The sequence below is a fragment of the Haemaphysalis longicornis genome, unplaced genomic scaffold (genome assembly GCF_048455015.1).
Source record: "Haemaphysalis longicornis isolate Haplotype H1 unplaced genomic scaffold, Haemaphysalis longicornis Haplotype H1 scaffold_2, whole genome shotgun sequence".
Taxonomy (NCBI): domain Eukaryota; kingdom Metazoa; phylum Arthropoda; class Arachnida; order Ixodida; family Ixodidae; genus Haemaphysalis; species Haemaphysalis longicornis.
The window spans coordinates 4,936,145-4,959,868 of record NW_027526295.1 but is presented as its reverse complement, the minus strand read 5'-3'; the positions used below and the strand labels follow the sequence as shown (position 1 = coordinate 4,959,868).

At 50.5% G+C, this 23,724-nt stretch overlaps 1 protein-coding gene and 2 pseudogenes across 1 annotated transcript in view; all 3 read right to left on the bottom strand.

The window, feature by feature from the left end:
• Positions 1-1,467: 1,467 nt before the first annotated feature.
• LOC144168701 (heat shock protein 60A-like) overlaps positions 1,468-23,724 on the bottom strand; it is a 32,167-nt gene continuing 9,910 nt past the window's right edge. The window contains exons 3-6 of the mRNA XM_077697638.1: positions 18,953-19,647; positions 13,850-14,213; positions 8,443-8,778; positions 1,468-1,976 (exon numbers count right to left, since the gene is read on the bottom strand). Of these exons, the coding sequence (XP_077553764.1) occupies positions 1,824-1,976; positions 8,443-8,778; positions 13,850-14,213; positions 18,953-19,647 (1,548 nt within the window). The 3' untranslated portion in view covers positions 1,468-1,823. The remainder of the gene's footprint in view (positions 1,977-8,442; positions 8,779-13,849; positions 14,214-18,952; positions 19,648-23,724) is intronic.
• Positions 4,111-5,478, bottom strand: LOC144168702 (uncharacterized; annotated as a pseudogene).
• Positions 5,736-7,916, bottom strand: LOC144170868 (uncharacterized; annotated as a pseudogene).

The following is a 23,724-nucleotide window of genomic DNA, read 5'->3' as shown; positions in this document are numbered from 1 at the left end:
CTGTAATGTTTAACCCTTCCACGTTCCATGTTTAACCCTTCCACAAGAACATGAATCTCAACATAATGATAAAAGTCTTAGCAATAATCAGCTCTGCCTCTGCACGGCATCTTGCGAAGCCAGCAATGTATGCCCCGGTGAGATAAAAGGAAAACAACAATAGTGCAAGTCACGCCGCGAGTGCATTCAAAAGATTTGATGTTTTGTGTTATAAAAAGTCTTACACCAGCAAAACGCGAGGTGGGTAAGCATCACGAGATGAGTGACTGTACTCTGTCCTCCACTCAATGTGCTCCCTCGATGCCTTTTGCATGCGAAAATCTCCTCCGAGGATCTCCTAGACTGGAGGCTCGAGTGGAGGGGGCACTCGGAATACCAGCAGGGTGAATGAAGTTCTGCACACGCTTCTCGCAGAGCTACCCCCGTAACCGTGCTCGATGCCGTTTCCGGGGAGCTCGAACATTCTTCGCCTGTGGCAGCTAAGGCAATTGTGCAGGGACTATGCTGCAGCCGTTGGACACACTGCAGGCAACAGCCACAAATTGTGCCTCATCAACTCCTACGCCCCCAGACCAACTTTGGTCATGCCCCGGCACTAGCCGACATTTGTGATAAACAAGCCATTGAGAGTTTGAAGCTACCACCACCTGAAAAATTAGCAGTGGCTTAGCTCGGCTATGCCAGGGTATACGTATCGTGGGCCAAGGCTCAGCTGGTTATTCTGAGGTTTCCTGGTTGTCTAGGATTAGCAGATTATGCTTACTGCTGCTAAAACGATTTCCAATCCAATCCAATCTGGTCCAGTCGTCACTGCTCCTCGCACATGCGCAGCACAGCTCTTCAGGAGCCACGCGAAACGGCTATCAAGTGGCTCCTGTGCAGCGTCAGACTTTGCTACTGCACAACGGAGGCGCACAGCTAGGCACGCGCCGGCGCCAGTGCGTCTGCCGCGGCTATGATGTCACTCCCCTGGAATGCACACACCGGCGAATGTGCATACCCAATTCTCTACACACCCGTACTCCAATTGGATTAGTACATTGCAATCCAACAAAATCCACTTTAATTCAATCCAATCCGATCCAAACCAATCTTAATGCTCCTCGCTTGTGCAGAACGGCCCTTCACGGCCCACGCGAAACTGCTCAACCTCGGCCTGTGTAGCTTACGCTACAAAAAGTTGACAACACTTACAACCATAACTCTTACTCAGTGCATTAATACACTTTTCCTAGTTGGAATGCGCATGCTGCCGGACTACAAGTTCAGGCCACAGACTACTGGTTGTTGGCACAAGTCCAACAAGAGTGATTCGTCTAACAGCTTAGAGGACGGACACGCGCCGCACTGGTGGCTTATGCACAGGAGAAAAAAGGGGTATTGCCGAAGGTTGAATCTTGAATGTGAATTTAGGTCTGCAGTACTTTGGTACACACATGCGAGAAAAAGACACCACACTTGTCCCCATTCAATATGAAAATGACAAAATCGCGCTTTTATTTTTACACGTCATCTCTATGAACAATAATAACAGGGCGAAAATGGGCGGCTTCCCCGCTCCGACAGCGGGAAAACCCAGACTATGCACACAATGGGTGTGGGGGGGATGGTCCCGAGCAGTTTGTCGAGTCACTACACTGATGTCCTGACGACCGTGGGCAAGCACTGCAGCCAACCAGGCACCACTCAACACGGGGGCGGCTGCACTTCTCGGAGCCTCCGGACTACATCATCCCACAAGTCCTGCGATGCGAGCGGGAGACTGGCCAGTCCCAGTCAGCTGCAGCGCTGCCAGACAGGGCCCAAGGGGAGTACTCTGCTGCTCACATGCCCATGCCCCCCATGCCTCCCATGCCACCACCCATGCCGGCCATGGGGTCGGCCTTGTCTTCCTTGGGAAGCTCCACCACCACGGCCTCCGCTGTTGTCAACAGCGACGCCACGCCCGACGCGTCCAGCAACGCTGTCCGCACCACCTGCACACGCAAAGACTCGGGTCAGTCACCACTGCGCCAGTGCCCCCGTTGGCCTGCATCCCATTAAAAAAAGTTTCGAGCAGCCTTCGTTGGTTGCTCTGCTCAGCAACCACAAGCAGTTTTTGTACAAACCTTTCTTGGCCCATCGCATGCGGCTTGGCTGCATTCCTGCCTATCATTCAGCCTCGTCTGTAGACACTGGCCGGGCACTTTGCCCGCTGACGCTAGATGACTCCAACAGAAAACACCATCTAAGTCACTGGCAACTGAAAATTATTTCGCTAAATCAGGACGGTCAGTTTACAGGCAGTTGGTTCCTAAATTCGATGTCTAAAGTGAGGCACATCCCCGCAGCTGCCATGACACCCAACTGCGGCGGCACTCGCCTGCCGATAATTTTAGCTAGTGCACGGTGAAAATAACAATAAATGGCTCGGGGTTCTGGGAAAAACAAGTTTCTTTCCTCGCACGAAAGCCTGGGATTCTTGCCTACATGCGCTTGGCTAGCATTGGGCAGACAGACTTTTCGTAGGTAGCCCCAGCAAGGCGCCTGAGCCAGTCAATAGTGCCCGTCTACTGGCCTGGGGCGGGCACAGGAACTTGACCAACCTCCGACACCTTGTGTGCGCAAGAAACTGCGCAATCGTTCACAACCTCCACCGTGTCCGCACTCAGGTACCGTCTTTACTCGTATCTAGGCCGATACTTTTGAAAAAAAAAAGTCGTTTACGAAAGTTGGGGGGTCGGCTTAGATTCGAGGGTGCGGCTTTCCTGTCACCACTAGCCACTCAACGCCCTCTCGCGGCCATAAGCTTGCAGCCTGCAGGATTGCAGGCGCCATTTTGTTCATTTGAACGTTGTGAACTCGGCTCTGAGTGCTCTGTGTCTGCTTGCGTTCGTTGCTGCGTGACCTCGAGAAGCGCCCGTGTTTGCGGCAAAATGGCACCCACCAAGCGGCGCCACTACACCGCGGCTTTGAAGCGGAAGGTAGTCTTGGAAATCGAGAAAACTTCAAACCTTCAAGCACAGCGCAAATTCAGCGTCGATGAGAACAACGTGCGCCGATGGCGGAAGCAACGAATTGAACTTTTCAGCTGAGCTGCCAAGCGAATGGCCTTCAGGACCCAAGAAAGGTCAACACCACGAGGTGGACAAGGAATTCGTTGACTTTATCTGGCAGCAAAGAGAGGGTGGAATTCCTGTGACGACGGATAAATCAGGCGAAGGCGAGGGAGATCGCAAGCGTACGAGGCGTTGCGCGGACTCGGTTCAAGGCCAGCAGGGATTGGGTCACTCGCTTTACGAAGCGGTTCGGGTTTAGCCTGTGACGGCGGACGTCTGTGTGCCAAAAGCTGCCCCCTGACTTTGAGGAGAAGCTGTTTGCATTCCAGCACTTTGTCATCAAGAAGCAGGTGGAAAAGGAGTACCGAGTGGGCCAGATCGGCAACGCCGACCGGACCCCGGTGTATTTCGACCTACACTGTGAATGACAAGGGCACGAAAGAAGTCAAGGTCAAAACTGCAGGCCACGAGAAGCAGCACGCCACCGTTGCATGGCCGAGAGGCAAAAGCTGCCACCGTACACTATTTTTAAAGGGACCCTGCAACACTTGCCATCGACTACTAGTAATGTATTTTGGGATAAAGTCTATTGTCCCAGAAATCTCCTCCCGCAAGAATTATGAAAATCCGTTCACAATTAACGAAACTACGTGCGATGAGAAATCGCGCATAATCGTTCCCTCTCAACTCGACCGTGGTCAACACGACGAAAGCTGCGCGCTCTCTCCCGGAGAGGGGGGCGGCTCGCGGCGTTCTCTTCGGCGGCCTTCGATATATCACATGCCGGGTAATTTTCTCCTTTTCTCCGCAACGCGGAGGGGCCTATTTCCGGTCTGGTGCCACAAAAAAAGCAGGCATGGGTGCCTGTTCGCAAGTGCGCGCTCGGGCTGGTAGGGCGTTTTTGAAGCAATAAACGTTTGTAGTCGAGTGATCCCGTTGAAAGGGAAGTATTGAGCTCATCACTCAAACTCCGCGCGCACTCAAAACACAAAAGAAACGGCAAAACTGTGCCTACAGGTTCAGGCATAGAAGAGGTTCGTACACAGCGATGACGACGACGGAAATGGGAGAATCTAGCCGCGAAGTTGACCAGTGACAGCCGGTCGGGCAGCCATGGCCTATGTGACGTCCCTTAGGCCATGCATAATGAGGGCAACTGAAGAGAGAGCGGTTGGTTTTTCCGCGTCTTTCACATCGATTTGCGCGCTCACCGCTTCACGTGCACGTGTAATATTTGGCTCAGGTATTCCTGACAGTGTAATCTAAACGTCGTGCAGGTTTATTTGCACTGCTCAAAGAGTGTTGTAGGGTCCCTTTAAGAGGAGGACTCTTGCGTTGTGTGAGCCCACGAGAATGGTTGGATGAGTGGTGCCCTCGTCGAAGATTGGGTCGGGACTGTTTGGCAGTGATGTGCCGGTGCTCTGCTGTTTAAGGAGTAACTCCTGGTTCTGGACTCCTACCGTGGCCACTTGACAGATGCCATTAAGTCCGTGCTTTTGGAGGGCAGTACGGATATAGAAGCTATCTCCAGCTTTTTTTCTTTTGTAGTTCGGCGAAAGCTGTTTGCCTTGACTAAGTAGGTGAAGTCGTTTTTCGCTACAGCCCCTTCCGAAAAACGGTCCGTGGATTCCAGCAGGCACTTGAGTTTTTTGAAGCTTTGACTTCCTCCCTTGCATTGTATTGGGCTCTTTTCTCTTTGAAGTTGTCTGCCATGACAGTGCTTGTTTCTGGATACCTATGCCGGGCTTAACTCTTCTGAAATGGGAACGTTCAGCAGGCCGCCATGGTTTTTTGCAGCCTCGCAGATACGCGACAGCTCTGCCAAATTCTCGACCGCAACCTGCCTGTGGATGCTGAAGCCTCTTTCCACTGAGGCCTGCCCCAGAACTGCGAGGAAGAAGCATCGTGCTTCAGCAGCCGCACGAGAAAAGTGCCCTGACGTTCATGACCTTTTCCACAGTTTTCCAAGGCAAAACCGTGCGCACACAATGTCTCGTTTGTGCTCAGGGTTGTCGATCAGGCAGTCAGGCACAATTCTCAGCTTCCCAAGGCAGGGGTCGAAACATGAGCCCATGAACAACAGGGCACCTCACACTTCCCGGATCAGGTTCACCAGGAACTTCCGGCACTCTACTTTGTAGACTGTGGTTGGGAGTGACCTTCACGAAAGCCTACTCCTTCCTCATCGGGATGGCCAGCAGCGCCCACTGTGACGCTTGCGGGGCGGAAGAGACTATAGAACATGTGCTGTGTCGCTGCCCCGAATACTCGTCAGAGAGGAGCGTGCTTGCCACCGCGCTGAGCCGATTGGACAATCAACCATTTACGGTGGAAACTATTCCAAGTCATCGGTCTTTACCATCGACCTCGCAGAAGGCAACGAAAGCCCTTTTACATTTCCCGAGTGAAACGAACTTGCGTGAAAGACTATAGTGCCCGAAACGGGACTAGAGTGCGCGCTTTTCCCCCCCCCTTCCCCCCCCCCCCCCTTTATTCCCTGAGCCCCATTCCCCCAGTGCAGGGTAGCAAACCGGGCTCTACACCTGGTTGACCTCCCGGCCTTTCCTTTCTTTTTTTCTTCTTCTTCCGGCACTCGCTTTGCTGCTTTGCAAAATCTCCTCAGCTGCTCCACCTTTTCAAATTCTGCGTAAAAGCATACCTGCCAACCTGGTGACATAGAAATTCGTAATATCTGCGGACTGGGAGAAGTGGTGGGCAGCACACTTGAATTTTTAAGTCTAAAATGATTCACCTTTTCTTCACGTGTTCTCATGTTTTCAGAACCATACATGAAAATTGTCAGTGTTGAAGAGTAATGAGCAGCAACTTCATTGGGAAGGGCAGCAAATTCGGATATCTACGATTTCGAGAACACTTGGTAGTGCTTTCGCGGCTTCGAGCCCGCCTTTGCACTGCGAAGCAACTACCGCAGTCGTACCACGCACAGGACGTGGCAGTCATACAAAGAGCGCCACGAACATGGAAGTCGTAACCGGCCCGTGGACAACATGCTATAAGCAGGCTTGCCGAGGTAGCAGCGAGTTCACCCCGCTGCGTAGCCCACCCCGAGAAGACGACAGAAATCGCAGCTTCGCAGATGGTGATAACAAGACTACGTATTGCTTTCTCGTGGTGGCGCAGGTTCCACAGTGTCGTTTAAATGGATGGTCCCAGTTTTTTTGAAAATTCGCAAGATTTCAGGCAGGATTTGTAAAATCGTAAGACGCGTCAAAATGCGTACATTTTACGGAAAATTCGGAAGAGTTGGCAGGTATGGTAAAAAGCAGCATCTTCAACATCAATTCGCAGCAGCTTCGTGATGCTGCTGGCTTCTGTCATTGCGGAGCGCTTTAGGCCCCTCAGAACACTTTCAAGTTCTTTTGCCGGCAAAAATGTCTCGGGAGAATCACTCTGGAAAAACAGCCAGGAAAGGCTGCAACATTTAGGGAAAAGTTCAGTTTTGCAGCTGGTCATTTAAAAAAGCACCGACGTTTTCATATGCTCTGCATTTTGGCGCGGGTAGCCTGCGGCCACTCACTGCTTCAGTGTATCGCTTCAAGTGCTCCCAAGTGGCCAGAGCGCTTTCCAGAATGGGCACGCTCGCGATCCAATGGTGAGATACGAAAGCAAATGCAGACAAACTGCTCCCTGTCTCTTGAACAAAATATTCACCCCTGGCCGGTGCATCATGAAACAGTGAGAATACGGTACGCGTCAACTGGCCAGCCCGTTGCGTGCATTCCAGCTTTGTAGGCATTATGCACTGTGTGAAGGCCACACGATCCATTATCCAAACACTGAACTTAGAAGTCATTTTTCATGTGCTGCTGTAACTTGTGGAAAAGACTCCGGTTGACATCGGGACCATCCATGGAAAGCTGTACAATTTTGCTCATCGGAAAGGACACCAGCGCTTCCGTCAAATTCTTCATGAGAACGCCCGCTGTGCTGTGACCCACGAATGCCGATGACACATATCTTGTTGTCACCTCAGCATTGTTCCACAGTCTCACGTGAACATCATGTTGTTTCTTTTGCAGGTATTCGTTCAACGTATCATCGAAAAGGACAACGAAATGGTCAGATTTCTCCATCATGTCTAAGACTTGAGAAGTGAAAAATGAGCGCAGACCATGGCCCGCGACGTGCGCGCATTTTGTTTCCAAACAAGTGAAGTTTTTTACGACATCGTTATCCAGAAAAATCTTGTAGAATAGTTCAGAAACTGACCCACTGGAGCTGTATAACGCACAACTTTCATCATCCACAAAATTTCGGCTTCAATCACGGAGTCATGCCTTCCGCAATCTTCATCAATGGTCACAGCTCGAGAGGATGTTTCCGTGTTTTCCCACTGAAAAGTCGTTTCTGTGATGTTTGCCGCTTGCAAAAACCTCGTGGTGGAAGAGCAGCCCTCGCCTGCCACAACTTTGGATCGGTACTTGGCACTTTTCTAATGGCTCTTCAAGGCAGACTCCCCCATTATTGTGTTGCAATGTCAACCAACTTCCGACATACTGCGCACTTCGCTCGATAAGGACCGCTAGCCTCCGGCCTCACCCCGTGACGATATTCACTGTGTTCCAGCCACGCAGACTGAAACTGGCACTCTGCGCCTGGCATCCCATCAAAGTAAAGTTGCAGGCATGGCACGCAGCACAAACGCGAACCTCCGCTGAAAATGACACGAGAGACCGGCGCACGGACCGAGTACCGACCGCCCGTTGATATAATTATTATATTGGATCGTATTGGATTATATTGGATTTCTGGCTTGCATTTGTTGCCAGACGACGCAGGCATTGCAGGTTTCAAAACCAAACTTGCCGTTATTGCCCTTCTGTCAAGACTGCTTGTTTTCGTGGTCAGTAAACGCATTTTTGAAATCAGCGTGACTTACGCAACCAAGTTGTTCATTTGCTTTATTGCATTACATTCCTTAGTGAACAGTTCAGGTCGTGACTCTTGGTCTTCCCGGTTTGTTTTTTGTGATTTTTTTAATCAAATAGTCGTTCACAGTCGACATGCCTGTTGCACATTAACCTCTAAAAAAATGAAAACTAAAATACATTGTGTTGTACAAAAAAATTCTAGAACTGTCACGACCTCATCCATTCATTTTGGAATGCAAAGCACTCTGAACAAGTTTTCTATCATGTTTTATAAGTTGCTCCAGCTCGGTACAAGCGGAACAGAAAGAAAATTTATTAAATAAAAGAGTTATCAAAATAGTACCTTGAAATTTTTACGGTGTTATCACAGAAGTATTACCAGTTGCAGTGCCAATTTTCATCGGAATCCACAAAGAAATAAAAAAGTTGATTTTGAAAGCCCTCAAGGGGAAAGCACTGCTGCTCCAGGGAACCCTGTCTCCCTACACCAACCAACGCCCTTCCCGACGCACCTTGGTGGGGTCGATGATGCCGGCGTCGATCATGTTGACGTACTCGTTGCGCATGGCATCGTAGCCGAAGTCGGCCTTGCCCTCGACGACCTTCTGGACGACGACGGCGGCGTCGACGCCCGCATTCTGGGCGATCTGCATGCAGGGCTGCTTGAGGGCCTTGCGCACAATGCCCACGCCCGTGCGCTGGTCCTCGTTGTCGGCCCCCAGGGCCTCCAGGGCGGGCAGGCAGCGCAGCAGGGCCGTGCCGCCCCCGGGCACAATGCCCTCCTCCACGGCCGCCCGCGTCGCGTTCAGCGCGTCGTTCACCCGGTCCTTCTTCTCGTTCACCTCCACCTGCACGCACACCACAGCGTCAGCTGGGTTCACCAGCTGTTGTAGCTCCCCACACACAGGCCTTCTCGTTTGCTGCCTCACACCACGGAAGTGCAACAAGTTTACACAAGACGAGAGCTTTTCCTTTTTTTTCACCGCCTGCTCAAGTTTATCGCAGATGCATCCTAGCAATGGCACCGAAAGGCTGGCCCACAAAAGCCCCAGCCCAGCCCAATCCAGAGGTTAGTGGGAGGGCCGACGTTTCCAGCTTCGTAATGGAGGGCATGGCTTCTCAACTTTTCTGACCTCACGGGGCAGTGAAGGATTCTAAATAGTGCTCTCATCGAAATAGTTGACAGTCAGTGCTGGCTGTCCTCTTGACCGTGAATCCCACAGCCTGTTTAAATTACAAGGCACACAAGCAATGTGTAATTTACTGAACAAACTTCTACTGTCCCTTTGATGACCTGGTCTGCGTGTTCAAAAAGCACGGGAGAGCTGACAAGTGTTCCATGCAAATGACTGGATTGCAGTGCCACATGAGGCATACACAAAGGCACAAACAAATACAATACGTATGAAAAAATTTTTGTTTGCAAGGCGCACTTGAGATTTGTGATACAAGGAAGGAAACAGCTGCCCGTAATTCACCAGGGATTTACACAGCTACAAACCTCCTCTTCTGGTTTGTTTTCAGTGCATTTTCAAGGCATTTCCTTCTCACTTGCTTGCCGCAATCTTGTTGTTAGGAAAAGGGTTTGCAATCACTACCACTTTCTCGTTGAATTCAATTTAAACCGATTTTTCAGTAAAAATAGCACAACAGTGGAAAACAAGCACCGCCAACGATGCATGCCAGCCTGTTGACTGTTTCTTCGGTGCTTGAGCACAAGTTCGACGCAATAAACGCCAATTCCTAAAAGAACCTCCGTTAGCTTTTCACTGGGTACAGTGACACGCGATGGGCACATTCCGCTTGCTACGAGATGGCGTCCTGCTGGGCGCATGTGCAGGCAGCCCCAAAGTGCAACCTTTCCCAACTCGCATGCAAACGAGCCTTTCATGACTAAGTTTCCCATGCCTATGTCAAATCTATCAATGGACAGCTGTACCTTGGACACACGAGAACCTCGCTTCTTTCTTCTAAGGTAAGTGCTCTCTACACACTTCAAGGCTGATACAGCTGCCGAGTTAACCAAGTTTGCTGTCCTGCCAGAAGGAACCCAGGCAAACACTGCCGCCACCAACACTACAGTGCAAGAAGCCACTTTGGCCATCATTCAAGCCCCGAGAACCACCACCCTTCAGGGGTCCCCTGGTGAAGGCCCGGAAGAACGGTTGGAGAGGCTGGTGCGCATCTAGATATTAAACAGGTGGCCCAACACTTGGGCATAGTCTCTTTCACGGAGAAAGATAAACAGGAGCGCCGACTTCGCTCTCTCCTGCGGGCTCTTAATGTCCATAACTCGCGGAGCACAATGTAGATGGCGCAGCGAAAGGGACCTTAGCCGGCGGCGGCTAAGCGGCCGGCGTTCCCCGTGCGCCGGCGGGCGAGTTGGCGGAACGCATTCCGTCGGCTCTGTCGTCTGCTTCGGCGACGGTAGTTTTGGGCACGGACTGCTTTGGGCCTGCTTTGGCGCCGCTTCGCGTTCATTGCGCGCCTCCTCCGCACAGTTGATTAACTTGTTCGACAGCACCTTCCGGGTAACCCGGGCCCGAAGGAATTGAGTGGCCGTACGGCAGATACGTTAAGGATTGGTTTGCATGGCGGGAAAACAAAATATAGAGACCACATACAAACATATGGCTGCTATACAAACACTACCTTTGGCGCGGTGCTTGCCGAAAATGTGGCTCCGTTTTGTAAATTTGGGAATACCAATTTGGCTGTGTTTTAACAGGTTTTACAAAAGGCGAAAGGAGCAACTGGTTCTGATCACTGGCGATTATAAAAGTTCCCTCAGCTTTCTCGCAGTTCTGCAACTTGCGTCCAAAACAGAGTGCGCCTAGAACACGGGCCGGCACTTACACGCTCATCAGAAAAGAACAGAAATGCGATAACATCACCCGCGACTGCCCGCGACGCAGCAATCTGCTCAAGATCAAGTCCCTGACAGTGCGGTCTTTTCACAAGCCTTCATTTCGCGATAACTCGCCGAAAGAAAAGGTTTAACGAGCCGCTTGTTTTGCTGGTCAGCCGCTTAACGAAAAAAAAAAAAAAAAAACGCCGGGAACCCTGGTAGGCCAAAAAATTGCAGCCATACAAATCGCAGCATTTTATTTGGAGACCGCGGTGTTACCGACGAGATAACACGACCGTAGAGCGACAGTGAACATCGGGCGGTAAGTTGCGGCATGAGTTAAAATTAAGTATGCGTTTGATATTCTTGGGTTCCTTATCAAGCTGACAGTGTTTTTGTACACTTGATACAACAGGGCAGCTGTCCAATTCAGTCATTGGCACAGAAATGTGCATCATTGCCGTTTGCCGATGGAGTCTCCGGGCGACCCTCGTAAGCGTTGTCCGTGCGCAGAAGCAGCATAAATAATTAAGCACGCGGCCGGAGAGCGGGATAACAACAGAGGGTAACCTTTGCGCTGCATCGATTCGTCGTAAGCAGAATCAGGCTAGACTGTGTTGTGGCGTTCCATATTACTCTTGCTCATTCTTTGGTGCTTCTGAAGTCGTCGTCGTTCAGTTGCGTCTTACATGTGCTGGGTTAGTACAATATTTTTAGTGGATATTCATAATGTCAGACTAAACGTTCCGGGAATAAGCGATCGCCATGTATGCGGCGGCGTGCGATTATCTGCGCCGTCTATTGCGGCCGCTCACGGGTGTTTAAATTCCGCGCGTGCACGCATGCCTCCTGCATAGTAGGACAGGCATAAGACAGACGTCGCTGCGCAAGAAAAGATGCCTCTGGGGAGAGCGAAGAAGGGAAGAGCCATGTACAGAGGCACAGAGACGAGAGGGCGAACGAAGGAGGAAGAGAGCAAAGGGAAAGCTGGGCGGCCGCCGGCGCGTGGACATTATCGGCCCGAGCAAAAGATTTTTTCTGGGCCACAGTCGGCGCTCCTCTTTATATCTTGCTCCGTGGTCTCTTTACTCTCTATTCTTTACTCTTTATTTATTTATTCTGCTCCAAATTAGTTCCGTGTCCATGATAGGCTCCCGTACGACTGGGGTGCTTTTCAACAGCGAGTTCTTGAAGACATTCACTGCCGTCGTACGAAAGGAATGAGCCGAGCTTTCGCTGCAGACACGCACGCAACACCCCAATCAAGTGGTCCCTATTTTTGTTAAGGGGACGAGACTATTTCACCATGCTGACCCGCATATGAGTGAAGAGAAAGAAGTGCAGTTCTTGATGCGCGGAATAAAGCAAGAATTCTTTGTTGGCCTTGCCCACAGCCTACTGAAAACTGCTAAATTTCTCTCAGATGCAGTCAGGATCAAGAAGGCCCTTGACATGCACTTAAGGGGGGACGACCGGCAAATCAATGCTTTACCCCCATAGATGTCCTCTGTGCAAGCTGGCCAGATCTAGCGTCACTGCCCTTACAATAAACTCAGTCTGCGAGGTTTTCCGGTCAACGCCCGAATGAGACGAATACCTGTCGCACACCAGCTGACGCCTGCAGCGCTTCAACTGCTCGCCATATGCAGAGATTGCCAAGTTGCTGCAACGGCACTGACTTGGAGCACGGAAGGTCGCCCAGTTGACATAGAAGGGAAACTAAAAGCAGCAGCTTCTGGACAGCAGCGACAGAATGCAAACCCTCCAGCGCCGCAACGACACAAACCCTGATGATGCAAACCCTGTGGGCATTCCGTATCCTTAATCCTTGACATTAGCATTAAGGAACAGGATAGAGTAATAGAATAACGCGCCGTCGTTATTCTCACTGCTCTCGCGCAGCACCGAACTGGCCTGCCGAGAGACTCTGCCCACAACGAGTTCGAGAGCGAGCCACGACTCTTGCCGCGTGCGTACGTTGTCAGTCACTTCAAAGGAAGCGAGATATTTCATAGTACAGGGGTTTATACGCGAGAAACCATGATACAAACGCTACGCCGCACTACGCACCTAGCCCCTGGGGCATACAGCCGTCAGCGTGTGCCCAGTCCGTAGTCGGGCAGCAATTAGCGTCCGCGGGCGTTGGCCGGCCGCAATGCTCGCTGACGTAGGAGAAGGGGGCTCTCTGTGGCCGCTACACTTTTCAAGCCACTGGACTCGACCGGGCGGCATCGGCGCTCGTCCACTGACCTTAGACAGCGCAAGCCGTCACATCGCGGACGTGGGGGCAACCCATCAATGAGTGGAATATGCCCGCGGAGACTCGCCGAGCATCCTAGATAAACGCACTGATGCAAATCGAGGCATGCGCTAATCGACAAGGTGGGTACCGTGACCCAAGGAAGTGGGAAACAACGGCCAATGCAAGACACGGCCAAAAGTGGCCAAAGGGCATTTACGTACTGTGCGATCGCTGCGCGTCCCAAGGGCGGTCTCACCGGGGAGTCTCCTGCGCGCATCCCCCGTCGCCTCGTAGGGAGAGGAGGGAAGTGCGCGAGGATCGTCCTCGCCCCACCAAGGAGGAGGACGTCGCTATCGCTAGCGCCTCCTCGCCCCGATTTGAGGGGCTTGGCCCCCACAACCCGACGTGACCAAAGCATCACCCACAAAACACCGACTGACCAGCGCACGCCAGCAGAGATGTGATGTCGATGACGCAGCCTCAGTGAGAAGCTTCTCGCATCTTGGACCATACATCTAATTTGTCTACGAGGTTGTCCGATGGCGACTGCGGCACATCCCGAGAATGCACGTGGCTTGAAGTCATCCACATGATTTGCCTCAAGCCATGCTACGCCATATGACGGACGGTGAACCTTGTCTGATTTTACTTGTGTTTTTAGTTAACCGCCTGGTCCCATTTTTCTTTCTTATCTCGTGTTTTAAGCATTGCCTTCCTTCTTTGTAGGCCACACCGGCCACCTTGTCCTCAAAGGGAAAGGTTAGCTAAATCGAAAATGTTCCCGACTCCCATTTAGGTTTCCAGTAACAAGAGCAAAGTGGAGCCTCACCTCGCTGGAGCCCCCGACGCGCAGCACGGCCACCCCGCTGGCCAGGCGGGCCAGGCGCTCGCCCAGCTTCTCCTTCTCGTACTCGGAGTTGGAGAGCTCGATCTCGTCGCGGATCTGGGCCACCCGGCGGTCCACGTCCTCCTTCTTGCCCTTGCCCTTGAGCACCAGGGTGTCATCCTTAGTGATGACCACCTCGCCGGCCTGGCCCAGGTCCCCGGCCTGGACGTCCTCCAGCTTCACCAGGTTGGCCTCGTCGCCAAACACCAGGCCCCCCGTGGCCACCGCCATGTCCTGCAGGGTGGCCTTGCGGTTGTCCCCGAAGCCAGGCGCCTTGACCGCCGCCACCTGCAGGCCCACCTTCAGCCTGCACGCACAAGGCAACCGGACCACCGTTCACGGCCAGGGCGGTGTTGGCCCACATCAGCTAGGATTTAACGCGCCGACGCAGTAGTGGAGGGCTCCGCATTAGTTTTGACCACCTGCGCCGAAATCTCGTACATTTTCGCTTTTCGCCCCCATCAGGAAAGCGGCCACTGCAGCCGGGAATCAAACCCGCATCCTCGTGCTCAGCAGCACAATGCCACTGTCTTTAGTTATCATCAGCCTGTCCACGCCCACTGCAGGGCAAAGGCCTCTCCCATGGATCTCCAATTATCCCGGTCCTGTGCTAACTGCGACCGATTTCTCCCCGCAAACCTTTTGTTCTCATCTGCCCACCTAACTTTCTGCCCCCCCCTGCCAACGCTGGCCTTCTCTAGGGATCCACTCAGTTATCCGTAATGACCAACGGTTATCTAGCCTTTGCATTACACGCCCTGCCTACGTCCATTTCTTCTTGTTAATTTCCACTAGTACGTCCCGTTGCGATGCTGTTACACAACCCGGCTTCAGCGCTCAGGTGAACCACCCAAAAACCTGCTGCCGGTCTTTCCTCATCGGCTTTCCACGACCCGGCGTGTTCACAGTGGCGAACTGTGCAGCTACTTGACAATAGCCTTCAAGGGGGGACGCGGCGTTCAGCTTCGGAAAAATGACCAAAACATCGTTTTTTTGAAAGCCACATATTCGGCTTCTATGTTTCCTATTCTGTGCGTCTGCAAAGTTTTTCCACTGAAAAGCGTCGCAAAGTGACAAAAAAATACTTTTGCCAGGCGCGGTGACAAAATATCAGCGCAAAAGGGCCACAAAAAATGGCAATTTTCGGAGCGCTGTATCTGCGCAGCAGTGCCACCGTGCGTGGCCATTTTGATATTGTTAGATCGGCCGAGCAATTGTCTTTCCGGTTTTGCTCATCTCTTTTATCTTCGTTCATTCACAAACGCACAAACGGCAGAAAAGAAACGATGCACAAACGAAGCTAGGAATAGATGCTGAAGCACTATTGGCCCTCTGGTCGGGGTGCACTAATACGACCCTCCTGATTGGGTGTCGCGGAGGCAACGCAAGACGGCAGCCGCGTGAACTCCGTACTGCGCGTTTTGAGTTCATTTTCGCTGCTTCGCTTGGCCAAGTTTCTGTTCAGTCTTCCGGCAAATTCGATTAAGCAATTACTTTTATGCCCACTGAGCCCTAAAGAAGCCGACTTCTCCACATCACAGCTGTCTAACGAACATGGGTGAAACGAAGATGACCACGTTCAAAGACAGCAATGCATTGCCACCAGCACTCGATGTTTAAGCCGTAGTGAAGAATTCCGTAAGCTGTGCTTGGCGTTTCTTGACCTCGTATGCTGACAGCACTAACAAGGCTTGCTCGTAAACATTCGCGTGCGCCTGCGTGCCTCCGCAGAACGTCGATGGCATCCGTCCCTTCCATATCACTTCAGTGGCCATCGACCTACCGTCGGTTTCACCGACACTTCCTCAGGCTCTTGTTCGGAACACTTTTCCTTCCCTTGGAGTGCTCACGCTGCTTACAAGACTCACCTAATGATGCACGAACAAAATATTAATGTGGTTATCAGTGAGCACAACCTAGCGCAGCAGCACCGTGAGGAAGGACGCGTACAAAAAAAGCTTGAAGTAGGCTTCAGCAGCCTAAGCATAGAGGGCGCTGGCGTAGGCAACGATGGAGACGTTAAAATGGTGGCTGCACTATTCAACCGTCTATGACCGCTAGCGGTTTGAGCAGCTTCTTTCATCGCTTTTAAATTGTTGTCAATCACAGATTTCACCGCTTTTCTTTCACCTTAGCCGTTTAAGAGTTAATGCGGGTACTGAATGTTTTCAATGTAGGCTCTGAGAGGCAAAATAAAACTTGCCTCGACCGGAATTTTGTTCTTCCTTTCTTGCCGCAACTTCATTAAATCGGAAACGCCACACGAAATTACTTCGTAAAATCGAGATAAACATACATGCATTTAGCAAAATTTTGATAGAAAACTTGAAAAAATTTGTTGTATCGCGAATTTCGTTAAATCGAGGTTCGTTATATCGAGGTTCAACTGTGTTTTGTCTTCATGGCCCCTAAGACCAACCAAAGTAAAAATTTACTTGCACCAAATTTAGATCCAATGTGTGGAATACAGGCCTAAAGTTTCTTGTGATCCAATTTTAAGTTCCACACATGCACAGCAGCTGACGCATCAGCTAGCAAAGTGTGGCCACTACAGCAAACTGAAATACGTGATGTCGAAGTCTCATCCCTTCGTCTCTCCTCAGTAGCCCTTGTCATGAGTGGGCAGTGTAACTCGTGCCTCGTGTGGTTGGGGACAAATCTTCACGCAATGCCAACCACAACGTGACTTTCTCCAGCAAAGAACCCCTCGGCAACACCAGGAATAAGTTCTCGTGCCTTCTCGAAATGCGAGAAGCTGAAGAAGAGCTGGGTTACCGCGATGAAGACAGCAAATTCAAATACAGACTGGGCGAGGAGTCTATGCGAGGTGATACACCACCGGAAAGCTGGCAAGTGCTGCAGTTGCATGATGCCCGATTCTGTGGTTTTGGGTCGACTCTACGACCACGGGAGACACGAGTAAAACCGATGCAAGGCGAGGCACTGTTGGTGCGGCCAATCCACTCGACGCCTACACAAGAATGACTGATGCAAGGCAATACCGTTGGCGTGGGAACGAGTACGGCAGTCGTGCAACGCATTGCACGTGCACAGCCGGTCGAGGACGGTACCCTGCTGGTGCGACCAGTCGACCATACGAGATGATACACTGTTGGTGCGGCCATTCGGAACGGGGTTCATTGCGGCAGCTGCACGCACACAGCTGGTCGACTCTACGAATACGCAAGAAATGAGTATGGCCGAAGCGAGACACACTGTTGGAGCAAGGTGGGTCGACCCTACAAGCACGCAAGACAGTACAGCCGACGCATCATGATGCACTGTCCATGCGATCGGTCAGCGCATGGATGGGTACGACAGCTAAGCAGTGCACTGCACACGCGCAGCCGGTCAACTCTACCACCACGCAAGGCATGTGTACGGCAAATGCAAGATGATACACTGTTGGCACAACCGGTCAACTCTACCACCAAGCAAGACCAACAGATGCGAGGCGGTACACTGTTGCCACAGCCAGCCTGCGTGGGAACGAGTACGGCAGCTGGATTGGTGCACTGCACGGAATTGTTTCAGTTCAAAATCATGTAAAAAAATAAAATCTGGCCGCTGTTACCGACAGTGAGCAGAACAGTAAAAAAAAATCAAAAAGGAAAGGGCTGCTACACAATTGCCAGAAAGCGGGCCGGTGACAATACCAGTGCCACACGAGTGTTTCAAAGCTCCTTTGAGTTAGTCGAATGGCCTTTGAAGCTTGAAATGCCATTGGAACTGGAAGGAGTTCCGCTGCTCTACCCGACAATTTGAGGGCAGTTGAGTTTTCACATTCCCCTGCCATGTTTTGGTGTCGCCACAGCTGCCCAAATTTGTTCTCGTAACTTGACAAAAAGTTCAATATTAGAGTTAAACTTGGCTAAAAAATAAAAAACAGTTACTAGTGGCAGAACTGATAAAACCTACCAGCACGCTCAAACAGGCAGTTTTTCTTTTTTTGCACCACCTGTGTACCGAACCAGGTCACACTCTAATCCCATATCAAGTGTTGGAAAACAGAAACAAGTGAAAAGTTATTACGATCAAGCTCTTTAAAATCGTTCTAGACTTAAATAATTGTTTTTCTAACTACAGTTTCAAAGTCTTTTGAGAACCCCAAAGTCCCGTTTGCTGAAATTTTAATGTAATGAAGTTTGGTTATAGAAGTAGATTTTGGGAGACACAAGAGCTGAAACAGGTGTCGATAAAACTCAAACGGCAACACGGGCCACCCAATGCCACGAGCGAGCTCCTTGCCTACTGTGTATGGCCTTCGATCAAGTTCGCTCATGCTTGTTGGGTTCCATCGTTCCAGCAAGCGCGCGGCAAAGCATTTGTGGGCCTTTATCAGCCCCTTGCTCCCGTTTTTTCACGGCTGTGTCCGCAATAGTGCACAGGCGGCAGCTTCTGCCTCGGCCAGAAAGCGACTCGCGCCGTGCGCAGCAGTGGGAGGAGCCCGACTTTCGCCAATGGGGATGTGCACACACTATGGCAAGAGATTAGAAGCGTGCGGGGATGCCGGCTGGCCCCGCCAGACGATTAGGCCTACCACTGCGGAGGATATTCGATGGGTGCTTTCCTAAGCGGTGCGGATGCCGTTTTACAGTGTAATTTTGGCCACATTACTAGCTTCTTGCCTGCATGAGTAACTTCGTTTGCCGCACGTGTAGCGTTTCAGAGAGCGGTTAGAAGCGGTCGCTTGAGCTACCCACAACACGCAAGTGGTCTCCTGCGCGTATGCATCAGCGTGCTCGTGACTCGCGAGGCGCGTTGTTGCATGCAGAAAATGCTCCATGCGGTTATGGCCGCGTAGATGATTAAGCTCCAACTAATGAGGTTAAAAAAAATCCTTGGCTCTGACAGTGCCAGCACAAACACAAACAGTGCGCCAGCCACGTTTTCGTTAGCAGGAACTGTTCCACACGGTTAACACTTCATTTTAACCACGAATTTCAATGTAGTGAAGTTTCAGTTTCACCAACTTCATTACATCAAGGTTTGACTGCACTGACAAAGCGACTCTGAACAGCCCTCCCAACGGCCCCAGGTGCACACCTGTTAAGCACGAGCGTGCTGAGGGCCTCGCCATCGACGTCCTCGGCAACGATGACCAGGGGCCGCCGCTGGGCATTGGCCAGCTCCAGGGCCGGGATGATGGACTGCACCGAGGAGATCTTCTTCTCACTGAGCAGCAGCAGCGCGTCCTGGAACTCCACCTTGGCCCCCTTGCTGGTGTTGATGAAGTAGGGCGAGATGTAGCCCCGGTCAAACTTCATGCCCTCGATCACCTCCAGCTCATCGTTGAGCGTCTTGCCATCCTTGACGGTGATGACGCCGTCACGGCCCACCTTCTTCATGGCGTCGGAGATGAGGTCCCCGACGGCCTTGTCCCCGTTGGCCGAGATGGTGGCCACCTGGGCAATCTCCTCGGGCGTGGTGACGGGCTTGGAGAGCTTGCGCAGCTCCTCGACCACCCGCTCGACGGCCAGCATGACCCCCTTGCGGATCTCGATGGGGTTGGCCCCCTTGGAGATGCGCTCAAAGCCCTCGCGGGCGATGGACCGCGCCAGCACCGTGGCCGTCGTGGTGCCGTCCCCGGCCTCCTCGTTGGTGTTGTTGGCCACGTCCTGCACCAGCTTGGCCCCGATGTTTTGGAAGCGGTCCTTCAGCTCAATGGCCTTGGCCACCGTCACGCCGTCCTTGGTGATCTTGGGCGACCCCCACGACTGCTCCAGGATCACGTTGCGGCCCTGCGCAAAGACGGCAGGCAGGAGGGTCAAACATGGGGCTGGGGTGCAAGGCAGAGGTTTTTTTTTTCTTTCCCATTTACTTCTATGGAAGACAAACACTCCAAGCAGACGATAACACATGGAGTTAAAGCCTCAGCTCTGATCTCCCACAAAAGAGTGGTAGGGTCAGCGTGCTGTCGGACTGCGGAAGTTGTTCTCGAGTGCATGCTCAGCACGAACAGTGACCATAGAGATAATATACTGACTCTAGAGGGAAAGCGCGCCGCTGAGCCAATGCATTGGAACCGTATGACACACAGTGGCAGACATGATACAACGATTTGAAGGTTGCCAGCTGAGCTTTTGCTTACTAAAAACGGCAAAAGCGATGGGTTGTAATCCGGCAATGTGCTGCTGTGGCGTTTCCGCGTCCGGCTAGCGAAGCATGTCGGGATTAATTGTAACATGGCGGCCCGCTGGCCAGGCGGATGTTGTGTAGGCGGCGTCGACAGCATTGCGTAGTTTATCTCCTGTGGGTAGGTAACCAACGTGCTTTCGGTTTAGCGTGCGACATATATGTACTGATACTATTTGAACAAGATGTGGCAACGCTCACACAACACTTAAGCTCGAATGCGACGGATCGTATGCATGAGGACGCCAAGGAATCAGCTGATCCGCACTGAGATGCACAGAAAAATGAATCTCCATCACGATCTTCGTGCATTTTTGCACTGTGCCGCTTTATTTGCCATTCTGTGACATTTTGCAAGGCGCTCAATGCTTTTCAAATGAAGTGAAGTGAACTGTGGCTTTAGCTGAATGTGAAACCTTTATTGACACACACACAAAAAAGAAAACGTTTTCACATGTGCCAACGCTCATATTGCCGGTGAGTCGCGGTCCCTTTGAAGCACAGGAACGAAAGAGCACGGTCGATCGCAGGCCAACGGAGTGGCAGAATGCATGCCAAGGGAGTATGCGAAATACAATCAGCGGCGTGTCCCGTTTTCCTTTCTGTCTGTATTCGTCAAGTTGTAGCTGCTTTCCACCACTTCAAACGAAAAGCTTGCGGGACTGAATGGGGGCGTAACTTGCCGCACAGAGCGCGCGAGGAGAGAATATTGACTTATTGTGACTGATTAAAAAAAGAAACCTCATTTCGTTACATATTTTTTCGTTCTACCTTCACGAAGGTTTGCGCTAAAGTTCGAAGCACGGAGAGCCGTTCCATGAATAAAACAACTGAAGCGGAACGATTATAAAAGCTCCTTTTATTTCTTTTCCAATGGGAACGACCACTGGCTGCCACTCCGTAGCCTGTAGTGAACTTGCGGTAGTCAAGTTCAGATCAGAATCACTGTTCCAGCGTCAGTTCAGGGGCAATAGATAAGGTGCTTAACGTGAAGAAACGAATGACGGCCTAGCAAGCGCCCAGGGAGGCAGTTGTTCAGCGCGTGCATCCGAGTTGTTCCCGTTGTACACGTTTTGCACGCACGCGATCTGAGCTGGAGACTGCACACACAGACACTGTGCAAGCCAGGCGCAAGGGCCTCGCCACTTCCTAGTACACTTAAAAAAAATCGAAACCAAAACTGAGCGTACTCTTTGTTTGCACTTTGTTTCAAAGACTGCATGTGTCAAATCTGGCATTCCCCAAGGCTCTGTCTTGGGTCCTTTGCTTTTCTTGGTCTACATAAATGACATTGACACTAACATGACTTCAACTATATGGCTTTTTGCTGATGATTGTGTTTTGTACAGGCAGATATCTACCCCAGATGATGCTACTGATCTTCAGGATGACCTAAATAAGATAACTGAGTGGTGTGAGAGATGGCAAATGCAAGTAAATACCGAAAAAACAAAACACATGACATTTTCTGTGCTTTCTAGAACCCCTACGAACTCTTATGTAGTAAACGGCACTGTTATTGAAAACGTAACTAAACTTAAATATTTGGGCATCTTCTTAACGTCTGATATGTCATGGCGAGCTCATATAGAATCAATTACCAATAAGGCTTTGAAAAAATTAGGTTTTCTTAACTCTTTCGGGACCGCTCCATAGGTCATCAATCACATATGATCGATGGTTTCGAGAGCCTGCAGAATACAAATTTTCGCTCGATGGAACACCTAGCGACATCTAGGAGATAGTTTGAAAACTGGAGTTTTCTGTTCTGTGAAGTTTCTTTTTTTATCGCCAGGCGGCAACGCATCAGATATTTTATTCTGACGGGCAGTGGTTTCGAATGTAAACAAACATGGCGTCATACTCGCGCGAGCGCGATAAGACATCCACCTCGTCTCGTCTCGCATATCTTCGCCTTCTACTGTTGATTTTAACGATGAGAGTGGCAGTGAAGAGTCCGAATGCGGCTTTAGAGATCAGATTTCAGCTCGAGTGAGGTTTCGAATGTCGATCAGCCTGGAACATCAAATCGCGCTCAAAGGTGAATGTTGGTTTCCATTTCAATTGTCTCTGGAGTAGGTATGTGCGCTTGAAATATGTTCTGGCTGGTTTATATTTGTTCGCTAGGGTGTTAACTACCTATGGTGGTGATCTCCTGCCACCATCTCAGAAAGGGATCAAGTTTTCGCCGAGACGAAAGCCCGGCGTGTACCTGGGCGACGACGTAGCCATGGCCCTAGTGCCAAAGAGATCACGCACAAAACAAAAAACCAGTCACACCTAGCCGCATCAAACTTTCGCGATAAAGAAACAAAGCATTGTGTTGGATTTTGTATATCCTGAAATAATTTTATTCTTTTTTAATGTTTTTATATTTGCGCTTTTTTCTATCTTTTTCTTCAGTTTCTTTACGAAGTTCTTACTTTCAGATTTTTTCATGGTTCTGTCGTCAGTGTTGAAGTAAAACTTGGTATTCTATGTCAAAGAACATATAATTAGCTGCATTTTGGTATATGCTAAGGCAGGATGGTGCCTTTGCTTTATGTAATAAAAAATTTGTACCGAGACCTCCCTTTTTCATCACTTCTTCCGGCGGTCCCGAAAGAGTTAAACGAAGCTTATTTTTAGCCAATGCTGATACTAGACTTCATGCGTACACTACTCTGATCCGGTCACCTCTAGAATACGCATCGATCATCTGGAATCCTCAACAAGACAATTTGACTAACATACTCGAGGCAGTCCAGAACAAAGCTGCAATGTTTATTTTGCGTTCTTACTCTCGAGACCAAAGTGTATCGGCCCTTAAAAATTCTCTAGGTCTTGTAAACCTTAACGTGTGTCGTAAATTATCTCGCCTTGTTTATTTCCACTCACTGTATTACAACGGCTCGCTATTTTCTTCAAAACATATTTTTTCCAGCGCATCACATCTCGTTACGTGTTGATCATGCGCACAAGGTGTCACCAGTTTTTGCCCGGACAGAAAAATTCAAATCATCTCCCCTCCTCCTTTCAATAAATGACTGGAACCATCTACCCGCCAGTATAGCATCCCTAGCGGATGCTTCTTTATTTGAGGCCGCGTTACTCGGTCACCTTCAAGCGGAAAGTGCTGTTCAATTCTTCCTGTAGCGCTTCTTTTTCCTTACCTTACTTTGGTCACACCGTTTATACTGTTCCATGTTTTTTTTTTTTTTGCCGCCTGTGTACCTTTATCTTGCGATGTTTCTTTGTGTTCACACTTGTATCAATTGTTTATCTTTACTTTTTTTGCATTCTGTGTTGTAGAAAATCCCCCCCTATGTAATGCCCTGACGGGCCCTTAGGGTACTGAAATAAATAAATACTGTTTGCTAATTAAAGCTTAATTTCACTAAAAGTTTTTTATAAAGCTAGTTTTAATTACTGAGGCAATTGTGTGTAACCGTTTTCCTTCAGTTCATTGTTTTAGATAAATAATTACAGAACAACTTTTTAGAGGCCTGAATACAATTGCTCTGGCAACCATGGGAATTGTATCATGTCAGCGCCCACGATTCGTACGGTCTCGGAGCTCGCTTTACCCCCCTGACAGACACTGGGCCAGTTCAGCAGTGTCCTCTCTGTGTCCTGCAGCAAAGCATCGCAATGCAAGCACGCCCACAGAAGCGTACAAGCTTGCCCAAAGCGATGCGATTCCC